Source organism: Bombus terrestris, chromosome 14, assembly GCF_910591885.1.
Source record: "Bombus terrestris chromosome 14, iyBomTerr1.2, whole genome shotgun sequence".
Lineage (NCBI taxonomy): Eukaryota > Metazoa > Arthropoda > Insecta > Hymenoptera > Apidae > Bombus > Bombus terrestris.
In genome coordinates, this window is record NC_063282.1 from 3,267,814 (window position 1) to 3,283,504 (window position 15,691).

The 15,691-nt window shown below is 28.6% G+C and overlaps 3 protein-coding genes across 6 annotated transcripts; 1 reads left to right on the top strand and 2 right to left on the bottom strand.

Annotated features, from left to right (window-relative positions):
* Positions 1-57: 57 nt before the first annotated feature.
* LOC100646634 (serine/threonine-protein kinase atr) lies at positions 58-12,291 on the top strand. 3 transcript variants are annotated; one of them, XR_007226412.1, is made up of 40 exons: positions 58-223; positions 301-506; positions 585-755; positions 812-969; positions 1,039-1,188; positions 1,256-1,454; positions 1,527-1,666; positions 1,748-2,316; positions 2,386-2,550; positions 2,618-3,100; positions 3,170-3,347; positions 3,421-3,666; positions 3,740-3,856; positions 3,933-4,055; positions 4,121-4,368; positions 4,432-4,653; positions 4,732-4,903; positions 4,977-5,103; positions 5,165-5,289; positions 5,363-5,523; positions 5,599-5,759; positions 5,840-6,033; positions 6,099-6,183; positions 6,262-6,407; positions 6,476-6,592; positions 6,663-7,027; positions 7,133-7,393; positions 7,462-7,687; positions 7,901-8,085; positions 8,143-8,342; positions 8,411-8,583; positions 8,640-8,783; positions 8,839-8,996; positions 9,064-9,295; positions 9,381-9,519; positions 9,594-9,708; positions 9,792-9,945; positions 10,098-10,334; positions 10,415-10,748; positions 10,828-12,291. XR_007226412.1 is itself a non-coding variant. In XM_003400485.4 (39 exons), the coding sequence occupies exons 1-39, from the start codon at positions 180-182 to the stop codon at positions 10,595-10,597; spliced, it is 7,479 nt and encodes a 2,492-aa protein (XP_003400533.2). In that variant the 5' UTR covers positions 58-179; the 3' UTR covers positions 10,598-12,291. The 3 variants fall into 3 exon arrangements, 2 of the variants coding, with proteins under 2 accessions (XP_003400533.2, XP_048268234.1); XM_003400485.4 differs by having other exon boundaries at positions 10,415-12,291; XM_048412277.1 differs by lacking the exons at positions 58-223; positions 301-506; positions 812-969 and having other exon boundaries at positions 738-755; positions 10,415-12,291.
* Positions 9,807-12,858, bottom strand: LOC105666451 (odorant receptor 13a). Its single transcript, XM_048412307.1, has 9 exons — positions 12,325-12,858; positions 12,090-12,242; positions 11,829-12,009; positions 11,423-11,751; positions 11,260-11,359; positions 11,071-11,175; positions 10,852-11,007; positions 10,676-10,746; positions 9,807-10,285 (listed from the first exon to the last, which is right to left on the bottom strand). Exons 1-8 carry the CDS (start codon positions 12,498-12,500, stop codon positions 10,687-10,689), a joined length of 1,260 nt encoding a protein of 419 aa, XP_048268264.1. The 5' UTR covers positions 12,501-12,858; the 3' UTR covers positions 9,807-10,285; positions 10,676-10,686.
* A 148-nt stretch (positions 12,859-13,006) lies between these two features.
* Positions 13,007-15,407, bottom strand: LOC100646436 (actin-like protein 6B). Of its 2 annotated transcripts, none has more exons than XM_003400483.4 (6): positions 15,247-15,407; positions 14,686-15,031; positions 14,272-14,601; positions 13,946-14,197; positions 13,669-13,866; positions 13,007-13,597 (listed from the first exon to the last, which is right to left on the bottom strand). In XM_003400483.4, the coding sequence occupies exons 2-6, from the start codon at positions 15,010-15,012 to the stop codon at positions 13,382-13,384; spliced, it is 1,323 nt and encodes a 440-aa protein (XP_003400531.1). In that variant the 5' UTR covers positions 15,013-15,031; positions 15,247-15,407; the 3' UTR covers positions 13,007-13,381. The 2 variants fall into 2 exon arrangements, with proteins under 2 accessions (XP_003400531.1, XP_048268259.1); XM_048412302.1 differs by having other exon boundaries at positions 15,355-15,401.
* Positions 15,408-15,691: the final 284 nt, after the last annotated feature.

Here is a 15,691-nt window from a genome sequence, read left to right on the forward strand (position 1 = left end):
ATCAAAACACCAAATTTTTACTTGAAAACGTGCCTTTAATAAACGAACATATTTACCAGTTTTGAGCAATGTCTACCGGTTAACGCAATGTTTGATAATAATTTGATTTTGTTATAATGTAATACTTACTTTTATACATTGCGTACAATCTAAGAAAATTAATAACGTGGATTAATAATATGGAAGTACATGATAACTCAATTATTCTTCAAACTAGTACCAGGTAAAGTATTGTGTTAACATTTTTAAAATATATAACATTTTTTATTTTAGATAATAATGAGAAAATGATTTTTCTAGTAATGTGACAGTGGCAGATTCGGTATGGAAATTCATTAATAGTCCTATAATTGCAATATTTTCTGATTTAAAAAATGCAACTGCCAAACAAATGCTTTGTTCTTTATTGGAGTCAATAATTAAAAGTTCAGCTACTCTGACAACAGTTTTAATTCCACCTTTCAGCAATGGAATGCAAAATGAAACGCTAAAATGTCAATATACTGGTATAACAATTATGACTAATAAATAATAATGAGGATACATTGACAAAATTCAGTGAAGTAATATATCTTTAATTATAGCATTTACCACCTGGTTGTTTGGTGTTATGTTTCACCTAGTTGGAAATCCTTTAAGTAATGAAGTTCTTAGCAACAGCATAGAGATACAAGCTTGTATGCTTAGAATATTATCTAGACATCATATTACAATGTTTGAAACTATTAGTAATGAATATATAAACATTCTTCAAGGTATATATTAAAAATGGTATCATATATGCAACACCTAATAATATCATTAATTTTAGAAATATCAGAATTTTACAAAATCAGTAGAGAAGAAGATACAATTGTATTGAACAAATTTCATACAGAAAAAGATATTATAAAAAATTTGGATTTGCAAGCATTTCCTGTTACAATAAAATACTGTGATATACCACAAATGCAAACATCTATAATTAAAGTAACACATTTTTATTTAATTTTTATTAATGTATTTTATATTGTTATAAAGATTGTTATATTTTTTCAGATTATAGAAAGGACAGGGGTTTCTGTTTGGAATCACAAAATACTCTCTGAAAAAGTATTAAATATAATGATGATATCTGTTCCAAATGTAAAATTTATAGCATTAAATCTTTGTATAAAATTAATGAAATTTTCATTACTTAGTAAACAGGCAAGTATATTGTATAGTAAGTTAAGATATATATATATATCAATAATTTGGAGTTAAACATTTTAAGGAACATGAAAATTTGATACTCTATGTTATTGAGATTATTAAGTTACTTCCTACGTGGTTAAACTTATATGAAGTATCAGAGAATCAATTGAATAAATTTTTATGGGCATCTATTGAACTTATTCGGTCTTTATCAGTATCTTCAAACAGCATTGAACTGTGCTTTCAAATCATTGATTTTACAGTTAATGAAATAAAATGTGAGTTAATTATGTATAAATATTTTTGGCTCTCTCTTTGTAATATGGTATAAATTAAAAATTCATGTTTAGGTCAAGATACTAATCTTAATGCTGTAGAAGAAATACAAAAAGTAGCGTGTAGCAAGATTCAGCAATATTTTATCATGAGACCAAGGATTTGTAGTCTTTCCGAAACAGAAAAATTTATTTCATATTTTGAATATTGTCCGGTTTGTAACAATAAAAATTATGTGATGGTATATTCAATGCATAAACTATTATAGTATTTTAATGCAAAAAAATCATTTTAGGATTTTATTATAATTTTTATTCACTGTGTACTTATTGATATCAAACACACAGTTAGTGCAAATGCTTCAGTGAATAATATATGTAAATCATGGAATTTATTAAAAAAAGAGTTAATAACTGCAACACAAAAGGAAAGGTTTAAAACAACCATGTATATCTTAAAAGCCTCACATATTTTACAATCATGGTTGAAAGAACTACAGTTAACAACAAATTTGTATACACATGAGTTAGATTATGTTTTGAAGGTACTATTAAAAAATCTAAATTCTGGGCTATATCAGCAAAAAGATATTATTTTTGAATGTCTAATATATATGATAGCACATAATGAATCAGATAAAGATTTAATTCAGAAAATACTAACATTACCATTTATACAAAATATTGAAATTCCTGTGGATATACTCAATAATCATGCAAAAGAAATTGCTAAATCTCTTGATACTGATACAATGTTAAAATGTCTCGAAGCTTTATGTGAACATGGTACTGGAATGGAACGATTAAAGCTATTAAATACATGTATAGTAGGTCACCAAACTGAGATAGCAGCAGGAGCAGTATTGTAAGTAATTTATGTCTGAAATTATAAAAGTAATGAAATAGATATGTTAAACCATGTAAATATTGATAGGAATAGTGTACTACTTTTAAAGAGTGAAGGAGTACAATTAGGAAGTATTTCAAGATATGTTCTTCAACCTGCATTACATTCAAAAGAACAGAAAGTTCATGAAATGCTTGTAATTGTATTGAGTAAAATATGCTGTTATTTGTCAAAATGTGGAAGTTTCGAAAGGTAATTTGTTATTATATAATTTATTCATTAATCAATGAAATGTTTGATAAAATATTTTTGTTCACAGAGGATCTGATAATACAACATGGATATTAAAGTGCAAATATTGTAATGATATATCTGAAAACAATATAAATTCTAATGCTTATATCTTGGAAGAATACGATCATCTTCTCCATCCATATTTTAGTTTATTATCTTCAAATTTTGTTTCAGTACGTTTGAAAATCTCTGAAAATATTCTTTCTTTTTCAAATCACGTTATGTCCTTTAACAATAACAAAGTAGCAAAAATGTGGTTTTTATATATAGAAGATGAAAATCCTGCAATCCGTTTCAATATTACTACAGCAATAAAAAGACTATTACTGAATAAAATAGGCATCGTGTCAAAATTTACTATGACTATTGAAGATGATGTACCTGTTTGTTTAGACGAATTTGTTGGATCACTTATAAATACCATAGTACGAGCGCTTATGAAAGCTTTAACAGATGCAAACCATGCGTTGCATGATACTTTACTTATTACTGCAAGAAATTGTGGATGGTATAGTAAATATTTAAAAATATCTATTTTGTTTAATACATATAATTTCCTAACCATTTTCAATTTTAGTGTTCCATTATTTATAATTGAAAGGCAAATTTTGAATATATTTTTAATTACTATATTACACTCAACATCATCTTCAGCAGCAGTAGCTTTTGCAACTACTGCATATCATGATATTGCTAAATTCTTAAACATTTCTCCAAAAGTGTTATACATTAGATATAAAAAAGATTTTCTCAAGGTATATAAATTTTTCTAAAATTAGAGGTATAAAATTACATTTTATCAGACAATAGTATATTTTTCTATTTTAGCTCATAATACAATGTGCAGTTCATAACTTTATACATTATTCTTACAATATGGCTACATCTGTACATCGTGTTGCAAAGTGTATTGGATACGAAGGATCACGTCAGTTACTATGCAAAGATGGACATTATGCAGTTTGTTTTTTACTTCCTTTTATTATTGATGTGCCGAATGCAAGAACTCTTTTGCATGACATAGCTGAATTAACCAGTATGGATGAGAAACAAATGTTAAAAGAATATTTTCCTGTATGTATATTAATAAGGAAATGTATTTATTTTGTTGTTGTTAATTATCACTTTAATTTAAATATTTGTTTAGTATATTTGCAGTTATGCATTTCTGAATATGCCTCTTGCTACTGCTACGGAATGTTTAAAATTAGTTTCGAAAATTACGCAGACAAATTTATCACTTTTAACAAGACAGTCATTTATGGTAATGTAAATAATACACAAATTGGACTACATTATTAATACTCAATTTTAATAACTTCAATAAATGTGATTAATAGGGCATATTTGAAGAACTAATATTAAACTTTCATGAGTCTCCTAAGAAAATAGTTGGATTATTAAAAATTATATCTGATTACGATAGTAATGCAGATAAAAATTACGTTACACATAAAGGAATTGTAAGTTCATATCTTTAATTGTTTTTTACAAGAAAGAGTCAAATATACATGTGTAATATTTACAGGAATCTTATTTGAATTTACGTTTACATGGCATATTAGTTAATTTTGATATAAAGCTTGGATTAAAATCGGACGAACATACACAGCAGTCAGCACTTGCTTCATTAGCTGCACTAATGGAGTATATGGGTGCACAATATTTGACACCGCTGAGGTATAAGATTTTGGCGACACTACGAACTTCACTAGGATTTAAAAGACCAGGATTTAGACCTCTTGTTTGTGATGCATGGAATGCATTTATTCATAAGTATGTAATAAAAATCATTATGTTTGCAAATAACGAATAATGAATTGTGTATTAATTTTTCAGTATAGCTATTAAAGAACTTGGTCCATTGTTACCGACGATATATGTTTCATTAATATCGTTATTAAATATGTATCGAGAAAAAATAATTACAATGCTAATGTTCCTGCTTACTAAATGTAATGAAGAATGCCCAGAACATATTGCAGAATTGTTTTTTATAGATGATATTGAAGTACCTGTTGAAATTTCAAGCATAATTAAAGCACGAATTTTACAAACTAGGTATATAAAATATATTTTTTTTTTCCAAATATTAAATACTTAAATAGTTCACTATATTAACGTTTGTATAAATTTTAGGCCTAAAGGATTTGAAGAGAATTTAAAATTATGGCTTAAACGAATTACGCATGAAACGGACGAAGTAATAATCAGAGCTTTGATGTATTTACAAAAATTTTTAGCTGAAAATCGTAGTCAACTGAATGAAATGATTTTGAGTGAAACAAATATCCATCCATTGATTGTTGATGTGAGTTTATTACTTAAAATAAAAGATATGTTAATGATATATAGTAATTATTATAATATAAATAACTTTTTAGTTATTATATACATTATTAATCGGATGTCAACATAAAGATGAATCTATCCGTCTATTATATGGCGAATGTTTAGGAGAATTAGGAGCTATTGAACCAAGTCTTCTCCCTCGTAGAATTATTTCTAGAGGTATATTGTACATTAATTTGTTATTTATTTAGTTTTTATATCAATTTCTTTTACATTTTAGTTGACAGTAAATTTATTTCTGATATGAATGAAGAATTTGCTTGTGCTATACTTTTTGAGCATGTTCGGGCGTTTCAAATGCAGAAAAGTAGTCAGAGTATGGATTGTTTCTCACTTGCTATTCAAGTAAGTAATACATTATCTTATGATCTTCTCTATGACAGATACATTTGTATTTTACAAATGTAAATAATTTTAGGAAATTTTAAGAACATATGATATTTCGCCCCAAGGGAAAAACAGCAAACTATGGAATAGTTTACCAGTGACTATGAAACAGATCATTACCCCATTTTTAACTTCACATTACAAGATTGCAACTATCAGTGATGACAAAACGTTTCCTCATCCTATTTATGGGTAAATATTTAATAAAAAAGGGCTATAATATTGAATTATTATTCATTATATTCAATTAACTTCTTTTTCAAATAGTTCTGAAGCCGGTTCCTCTGTAGAAAACTGGGCATATAATTGGTTTTGTAATATGTTTAGTAATATCCATGATGAATCTCTTAATAATGTATTACGTGCATGTAAATTAGCACTCAAGCGTGATATAAAAATATTAACATTTTGTTTGCCCCATGTTGTTGGTAAGCATTTTTGTTAATATTATTTTCGCAGTATGAGTTATTAACTATAATCTAAACATACATTATATTTTACTCATCAGCGTATATAATAACAAATAGTACTACACAAGAGCACGCAAAAATACGAGAGGAAATATTAACAATTATCGATGTTAGAAAAAAACCTACACTTGATTCTGAACTATCATGTCATAGACCCCTTAGACATGGACATAGAATAAAAGCAGATGATGCCAGAATTTCCGAAGAAACTAGGCGTACACGTTGTGCACAGGTATGTATATAAAAAATGATATTTTTACTACTCAATTAACAATCTTTTTTATAATTTTCGAATAGATCATATTTTCAGTATTAGATCATTTGCAAAGATGGCTTTGGGAACAACGATTGGTTCGAAATCACAAATATGAAGCTTTAAAGAGTGAGTTCTTTATATTTAAATTGTTAACAATAAAATATAATAATTATTAATGAATATGTATTTTAATGTTGAATCTAGACTTTTGTGAAACATTAAATGCATTAGTAGTGGCGGAAGGATGTTATCAATTTCAAGAATATCATAGAGCACTAATGTATTTAGAACAACACATGGCTTCTTCTAATAAAGGATTATCAGAAGCATTGGAGGGTGGATTACTTGCTGTAAGTATCAATATAGGGTTAAAAATAGTCCGTTTATTAGCTATATCTTCTTTTTTGTGTATATGTAGAAAATATATGCACAACTGGATGAACCAGATGGTATATCTGGCATATTAGCTACACAGGACCATACTCCTACAGTTCAACAACTAGTTTTAGCTCATGAAGTCAATGGGCAACTTCAGGTATAATAAAATTTATTTATTTAAATATCAGTATATATTCATATATTCGAAATGTTCATGAAATATATAGGATGCTGCTACCTGTTATGAGAGATTGGCACAGAAAAAAACTTTGAAGTATACATATTTACAAGGAATGATCCAGTGTTATCTTGGTCTCGATCAACCTTTTACAGCAAAACATATCACTGAAGGAGTCTTAAGTAGCAGATCAGAGTTAGAGCCATTAATGATTGAACACGAGCCGTTTTGGAGACTAGCTCATTTCATAAGATTTGATGACACTTCCCAAAAAAATATAAAACATGTATTACTTGAGGATCTTAAGAAAGGTATTAAACCAGATTTATCATCCTTAAAAAAAAATCTGGTATCATTGTTAGAAGATGCGTCACGGCCAGGGGCTTATCAACAAAGCTATTCTTACATTATGAAGTAAGATTAATATTTAAAACTATATCTCATGCTAAAAAACGGTTTATTGTATCTTATTGTCTTACTGAACTAATTATTTTTTACTGTACTTATTATGATGGATAGGTTACATATATTAAATGAATTTGATAAAGCAGTTGCTACTATGCTGACTGATATAGGAAAATTACCAATGATATTCGAAGAATGGGAAAAACGTGGTCAACTTGTCCGCGCTTCACGAGGAGTAGAATTTGTGTTGAGTATGCGTAGAGCTACACTAGATTTGGCACTTCAATTACAGAGAGAAGTTGAAAACAAAGAAAATTCTGTATTAAAACAAGAAATTGGCAAGATTTGGCTTAAGAGTGCAAAGATTGCAAGAAAGTAAGTGTCATTATTTATAACTACATATATAATATTTATCATCTTGCTTTGTTACTCATTTCTTTCAGGAGTGGATTACATCAACAAGCATATATGTATATTTTGTCTGCTAGTGATTCTTGTCCTCCACAACAACTTTATATAGAACAAGCACAATTATATTGGCAAAAGGGCTGTCAAGAAGACGCTTTTATAACTCTAAAGCGTTGTTTCTCCAGTTGTTTTCGTCCAGCTGTGCACTACAAAAATTTGCCAGCAGGAGAATCTTTAGAAGAAAGGAAACAATGTGCAAAGGTTTGTTTATACAAAATTTCCTATGTGCATCCAATCAACGCACGCATCTATATCTGAAGACGTAATCTTAAACTCTCAATAAAGAAGCATGCTTTCGTGTTTATAGCGATATCGTGTGATTCGCGTTTAGGATTATGAAGCAACCGCACGCGTTGTATGCACATAGGAAATCCCACTTTTAACCAATAATACCAATATTCATTTATTGTGTAGGCAAAACTTTTATATGCGAAATATAATGATGAAACAGTTAATGTAGATACTGATGCTAATATTATAAATTACAAAGAAGCTATTGAAGTTTGGAGAGAATGGGAAAAAAGTTTACTGTTTTGTGCACAGTACTATGAGTCTGTTATAGATAGAATGTCTGATGAAGAGAAAGATTCAAGGGGACGGTAAGTACAAAACAATACACTATTTCTAATGGGTAAGGTAATGAACAATATGTTTAGAGATTTGCAAGTGCATACCATGAATTACTATGGGAAGTCACTTCAATATGGTTGCAAGTACATTCATCAGTCTATGCCGAGAATGTTGACTATATGGTTGGATTTCGCTTCGCGTGCAACATCACGATCTGACAGTCTTAATGATGGGGAACAAGAAAAATTTCGACGAGACGCATTATTAAAAATGTCAAAAATTATGGGTGAGTGTAATAATTTCAACTATTGAATTAAAATAAAACTAAATGATGATTTCTTCCCTATGATATAGAAGTGTATCATGAAAGACTACCAATATTCATGTGGCTAACTGCATTTAGCCAACTTGTATCACGAATATGTCATCCTTCTCTTGAGGTGCAAAAGACTATCTGTACCATATTAGTAAAACTAATTCATGCTTATCCCCAACATAGTTTATGGATGATGGCATCAGTTATTAATGTAAGTTTTTTACCTATTAATAATTAAAGAAAATTTTAATAGAATATTCTTTACAGTCTTCATATCCTGCACGGCAAAGACGTTGCCAAGAAATTCTTAGTCATCCTAAACTTAAAACGCCAGAAATGACCAAACTTATTACAGATTTTCATAAATTATGGGAACGATTAATTGAATTATCAAATAAAGCAATACCAGAAGTAAGTTAAAATACTAATTTATATAAACTTTTATACATTTATGATTCTTTAATAGGGTGTTATGAATACTACGGTAAATCTCTTGTCACGGAATCTTCCCCGTTTACTTTCAAGCAAGGAATTTAGTCCAATAATGATACCAACGACCAAATTTAGGCAACTGCATCTGCCGTCTAAGGGCATGTCGTTAGAAAATTATAATGCATTTTCTTCGTATGTATGACATTCTTCTTATACCACTGTATATCATAAAAAGTTTATAATCTTTTGTAAATTTTAGAAATTGGATTCATATATCCGGAATAGAAGATAATGTAGCTGTTATGCCATCTCTTCAAAGACCGCGGCGTATTACATTAAAAGGGTCAGATGGTAAAGATTATCTATTTATGTGTAAGCCAAAAGATGATTTACGAAGAGACTTCAGATTAATGGAATTCAACGATATTGTAAATAAATATCTTCAAAATGATCCAGAATCTCGACAAAGAAGATTGTATATACGGACATATGTAAATACATAATAACTTTAAATGTACTGTTAGAAACTTAAATTTTAATTACAAAGTTTAAATTAATTGTAAGTTTAAATTACAGAGCGTTGTACCTCTGAATGAAGAATGCGGTTTAGTAGAATGGGTACCGAATTTAGTTGGGTTTAGACCCATTATTATAAGTTTGTATAAAGAAAGAGGTATTGCAATTTCGAATAGAGAACTTAGAAGCATATTATGCTGTAAGTAGAAATACTATATTGTAAAAAAAATTGTTGATAAGTACGAAAATTCTTACTTGATCATTACATTGTAGCGTTAAAAGATCCATTGGAGAAGAAAAAGAAGGTGTTTCTACAACAACTTCTTCCGCGTCATCCATCAGTACTCGGAGATTGGTTTCGTCTTACATTCCCTGATCCATATGGGTGGTGCGTTTCACAATTATTTCTGTAGATAAAGTAAACATATATTATTTAAACGTAAAAAAATAATAAACATATATGTATAATAGGTATGAAGCACGTACTGCCTATATTAGAACTACAGCAGTAATGTCTATGGTAGGATATATTCTTGGCCTTGGAGATCGTCATGGAGAAAATATATTATTTGATTCTAAATGTGGAGATTGTGTACATGTAGATTTTAATTGTTTGTTTAATAGGGTATGTAAGAGATTTATTCATAAATTAAAACCTCAATACAATTTAAATGCTTCACATTTATTCTTTGTTTTAATATCTAGTAAGGCAAAACATGACTAAGTAGTTTATATACAATAAGTATTATAATAATTTAAAAATATTTCAATTATCAGGGAGAATTGTTTGAATGGCCAGAACGTGTACCATTTCGTTTAACGCATAATATGGTAGATGCTATGGGACCATTAAAAATTGAGGGACCGTTTAGGCGCGCTTGTGAAATAACTATGAGAGTTCTCCGACAACAAAGTAGCACATTATTAAGTGTATTAACACCGTTTGTATATGATCCACTTGTAAGCTGGAATAAGAATCATATTAGTGAAGGTGGTGAGAAAACAAATGAAAAAGTAAGCCATAATATAATATATTAATAATGTAATAAATTATTAATATAAATGGAACATAAAATACAAAATTGAAATTTTAGGCTGTGGAACACATAAAGAATATAGAACAACGACTCAAAGGTTTAATTCGATATCATGGAAAAAAATTAGAGAATATTGCTTTAAATCTTAGTGTTGAGGGACAAACTAATCAGTTGATTTTAGAAGCAACTAATGTAGATAATCTTTGTCAAATGTACTTTGGATGGGGCGCATACATGTAAAGAATACGATTTATTAAGTATCTAGTAATTTAATGTTTATACATCAACTGATTATTAGTAAATTAAAACTATACAAACCAGTTCCTAGACTAAGATTCTGAATTGAAGCTCTGAAGCATCATAAAATATGAAAATGCAGTACTGAGTATCTGTAAATATATGTAAATTGTCAAATAATTGTTATTATCTCGGTAATATTATGCTAACGAAAATTTTACATATTTTTTTAGATAAATATGTGATGAAACTTTTACCGCTGTAAAATTTTCCAAATGCATTATGTATAATTTTCCTGCTGTAATATAACTAGGTCTTTGAGAACGCGCAATGATCATACACAGTTCATTTTTAACAAAAGTTGCTAATTGAGACCATTGTATGGAATATACAGCTGTGCTTATACTGAAACTCTTTTACATTTAAAATTAAGTACATCTATTCTTATACATATGTAATTATATAATATCATCCACCTCTCGTATTAACATGTCTCCAGGAAAACAGAAAAGTAATAATTGAAAAAATGCCACGATTAAATGAGAAGCAAACTTAATCATTTTAGACTGTTCCATTAACGTCTGTAATGCAAAAATATGTATTAAATAGCATATAATAAGTTGCTTATGATTTATTACAATTTTTAAATCTATAAATATGCGTACTGCAGAAACCTGAAATCCGACGAAACAAATTAGGAGACTACTAATCATTGCTTGTAAAAAGAGTATTAGATGGAAATTTTTTTCCATATTGTCGCAAAACCTGAATTATATTAAAGTGAATAAGAAATAATAAAATTTTTGGAAGCACATGAAATCTATTTACCAAAGCACTACTTGATGATGTTTGATTACATGTATTATTTGAATTTTGATTTCGTATAAATTTGCATTTATGTGTTTTGAATTAGTCTTTAAACTAGTTATCTGCAATAATTGGATAATTTTAAAATAAATAATATTACAATTATATACATATATATAGTAGAATACAATACATACACGATAGATGTATGAATCGAGTTGTTTTACATTTTTTCTAAGTACCGCAAAATGTCCGCATGTATGAAGTAGAGCAGTTGCAATTAGACCATCAGTTGCAAGCATGACCAAACAACAAATACTTGTTGCCAATATTTGAGACGCATATGCAATCTATATATGTAATTGTATTTATAAACCAGTAACTACAATTAAATCATGTTTGTAATGCGAGTGAAATGTAATGGTACCTCATACAAGGGAAATTTATAAAAAGCCATAGGATATGATGCAGCAAATGGAAAGTTCATAGTAAAATTATCTGAATCTTCATGCTTTGTAATTAATATTTCGATAATAGGTAAACTAAAGAAAAATAATAAGGCATTACACATAGAAATAAGATATCCTTTGGTAATGGTTTTAGCATATCTGAAAGGATATATATTATTTATATAGAAAATACATTTATAAAACAAATAATTTAGTTTTAAATATTAATAATTATATACAATGCATATTTTTGTAAGTATTCAAAAACATTAGCTTCAATTATTTTCCAGTAATCTGTTAACATGAATTCAATAAAAAGCTCTAAATTCTTTCTATTGAACATCCAAATTGCTGATTTTAACATAGCAAGCGAAATTGTTAGTAAAGTTGAGCTACGAACAATAAAAAGAAGGATCTAATAAATATTTTATTTACAAGAAATGTTGATTACTTCATTTTTAGAAATATGCAAACCCTATTTCCATAACAATGTTTAAATCATTCCAATTTGTATAAATCATTATTATTTGTGGTATAGTAATAAGCATAATACAACTAATACATATAACATATCTCACAATACTTATTGGATAAAGTCCAACAAATTTAAGAACTAGTTGATTTATGAAAACATAATTTCTAATATTCATTGTATTTAGCTATCTATTCAGATATTTGATTTATAATAATAAACACATTTTAAATAAATGACATTATTTGCACATTTAAAAACTATGTTTCCACACAATTTAGATTTTATCCATGTTTAGGACTCATTCCGTCATTACTGGACAACTACTTTTAAACAGTGAAACATTGTAAGTTTAACACGTTTAATTGTTGCCCTAAATTATTAAAAGCATAATGACATATTTGCTTTGTGGAGTACTTTTTGCTCAAACGTATAAGAGGAAGTATATAGCCATACGGGAACGGTCATTTAATGAATATGTCTAGTCTCCTTTGAAGTTATATACTTGGATCATACATTATTTGCACATCTTTACCATAGAATATTAAGTATAATGACAAGAAGGAGGAACTTTAAAAAGAAAGCTATATTTTACTGTCGTATTCTATGAGGGAGAGTTGTCCCTAGAATTAAAGTGAATTTCAAAAGGAAACATATGTGAAGGAACAACAGTAATCGTGAAGATTTCAAAGACACAGCCTTTTACTGCAAGTTTTTATAAAAATCTTAGTACAATTCTTTATACACCATTTTTTGTAACATTTTATTTCATCTATGTGGTGCATTAATAATAAATAAAATTTTCATGTTTGACTGCACATTTTACAGATTTCAGTAATAAACATAAGTAACTTATTCATGTTTTAGGTCAGTATTTAGAATACACTTAAATGAATATTATAAAAATTATTCAAATCTTTCATGATTGCATACCAGACTTAATTGTGTCAGACATATCAATTTATAGTTATTTACTTAACACATTTATCAGAAACATATTTGTACAAGTACTGATAATATTATTAAGAAAGGATATATAGAAATAACTTATGTTTCTATCTAAGGACATTTTCGTTCTACTTGGCTTTTGCCGCTTTCTTCATATTCTTGGCTCGATATCCACATTTGTTGGAAAGTTCCAATTGAAGCCAAAATTGATCCACCGATCCAAGCTCCGAATCGTCGTTCAGCACAACCATTTACACTAATTAGTTTCAACCTCATACTAGATGGAATTCTCATGGAAAGATCTCGGTTTAAACGTTCCGGAAAGCCCTGTATGATATGAATGTTAAAAATTATGAAAAATTGTTGATATGAAATTAACATTTTTTATTAATATATACCTGAATGAATGAATTGCCACCAGTCACAACAACACTACCATAAAGTGCTGGTCTTACATCAACATCACACATGCCTACACTAGTTGTAACAATATGACCTACTCCTAACATAGTATTACCAACCATACCACCACGCATTTGTACCATACTGGGATCAAAAAGTGCTTCTGGTATACGAAATCTTTCGCTTCCAAAATCCTTGAAATTTTATTTTATTGTTTTATTAAATATATAACTATTCAATTTTCTTGATAATTATATATTACTTAATTTTTACCTGATGATATCCAGCAGGAAATTCATATTGAACTGCAGGAATTGTAGAAACAATTTTTTCATCATATGGAGTTTCTGATACTTGCAGCACTGTAGCTTGGAAGTCCTGTATAAGCTTTTTTACCATATAATTATGCCAAGATTTAGTAACTTCAGGTAATCCCTTCTTTTTTACCCATCTTGGTTTTTCGTGATCTTTAACCACTTCTTTGCTACCCACCATGTAAGAAGGGGACAAGTCAATGTCATTGTCCTGTTATTATTTTGAAAATACAGTTATCCATCTTCTACACTATTATAAAAGAATATTTACAACCATATTTATACCTGAAGAAATTGTCTGCATTGCATACTTATATAATCTCCTCCAAGTGGAGATTTAACTATTGCCTGTGTTAATACAAAACCGTCTTGAACTGGTACAGCAGAAGTGTGTGTTGCACCACTATCAACTACAATACCAGTTGCTCTACCATTTGCAAAAGCAGCAAGAACCGCATTTTTGACAAGAAAATAGGCTGGTACATTATATTTCTCAAACATTAATTCAGTCAGTTTTTCTCTTTTACTGCGTACATTCCATGGAGATTCAGAAAACAGTACTGGATGATATTCTGCATCTGACTGAATTACTTTGGAATAGGTATAATCTAAAACCTATTAAAACACATACTCAGATATATCTATATTCTATACACATGAAAATGAAATTTACTGCAGAATATTATATTTCTATATTACCTTCTCAAAATGATCCCAATCCTCAATCATCCCATCCTTCATATAACTTACAACTTCCATATTCTTTCTTGGAACATGAAGTATAGTAGTATCAATATAATACTTGGTCCCAGATTGTGTAATATTGTTGTCTGGCTTTTTATCATCAATATCCATTGGTTCTGTTTTTGTTGCTGTACAATTGCCATCTTCTCCTACACCTATAACTGCTGGAATTTCAGCTTTAGGGGTATCTTCTTGAGCATAACCAACTCTTAAAGAATGATGACCTAAGTCAAATACTAAGGCTCCAATTTCATCTCCTCCATAAAGCATGCCACCTGACATTTTGTTGATTTTAAAATATCTATGATAAGAATTAGATTGTCTCAATTGAAAAATCCTCTCTTAATAACATTTAAGTTTATACCGTTAGAAAAAACTAGCCCTAAATGTAGTTTTCATAAAAATAATATAAATAATAAGTTTACTACAGACAAATTGGAATAGTAACAAATATAATACTAACAAATTCGTGAATTACAAATAAATTTCTATCTCTCTCTTAACCTTATAACTCACCGTAACTTTCTTACAAAAATAACTCAATGAAATCGTAAAAATACATGCATTTGACGACTACATGAACGTTTATTTACGTATTTCTTTTAAATACAACAGAAACATAACCTCAAATCAGAAGGACGCTTGATACCGCCACCATAAACATGGTCATCTCTAGATACACACAATGGAATTTTACAATCTTTAAATCTCCTTCACATGTGCCTTTCGCATAAGAATTAAAATGAAGGTATATTAATAGTTTATTGTAAACAATTGTAAAATCACGCAGCAATATCATTTTTATAACACAATTATAATACAAAATAAGTGTATACAATATTTTTCGTATTACTTAATATTTCATTTACGTGACAAATAGGAAATTATAAATGAGATGTATAATATGTAATAACGATGAATGTTTTGAAAGAACTAAAATTACATTTAAAAGTCATTTCCA

Coding starts and splice junctions, on each gene's coding strand:
- LOC100646634 (XM_003400485.4), top strand. CDS start 180: ATGGAAGTACATGATAACTCAATTATTCTTCAAACTAGTACCAG. Junction 4,904..4,976: donor TCCATCCATTGATTGTTGAT/GTGAGTTTATTA, acceptor ATAACTTTTTAG/TTATTATATACATTATTAAT. Junction 6,408..6,475: donor TGGAGGGTGGATTACTTGCT/GTAAGTATCAAT, acceptor GTGTATATGTAG/AAAATATATGCACAACTGGA.
- LOC100646436 (XM_003400483.4), bottom strand. CDS start 15,012: ATGTCAGGTGGCATGCTTTATGGAGGAGATGAAATTGGAGCCTTAGTA. Junction 14,602..14,685: donor ATTGGGATCATTTTGAGAAG/GTAATATAGAAA, acceptor GTGTTTTAATAG/GTTTTAGATTATACCTATTC. Junction 13,598..13,668: donor GTGGCAATTCATTCATTCAG/GTATATATTAAT, acceptor CATATCATACAG/GGCTTTCCGGAACGTTTAAA.
- LOC105666451 (XM_048412307.1), bottom strand. CDS start 12,500: ATGAATATTAGAAATTATGTTTTCATAAATCAACTAGTTCTTAAATTT. Junction 11,752..11,828: donor ATAAATTTCCCTTGTATGAG/GTACCATTACAT, acceptor TTACATATATAG/ATTGCATATGCGTCTCAAAT. Junction 10,747..10,851: donor ATTTGGAAAATTTTACAGCG/GTAAAAGTTTCA, acceptor ATATATTTACAG/ATACTCAGTACTGCATTTTC.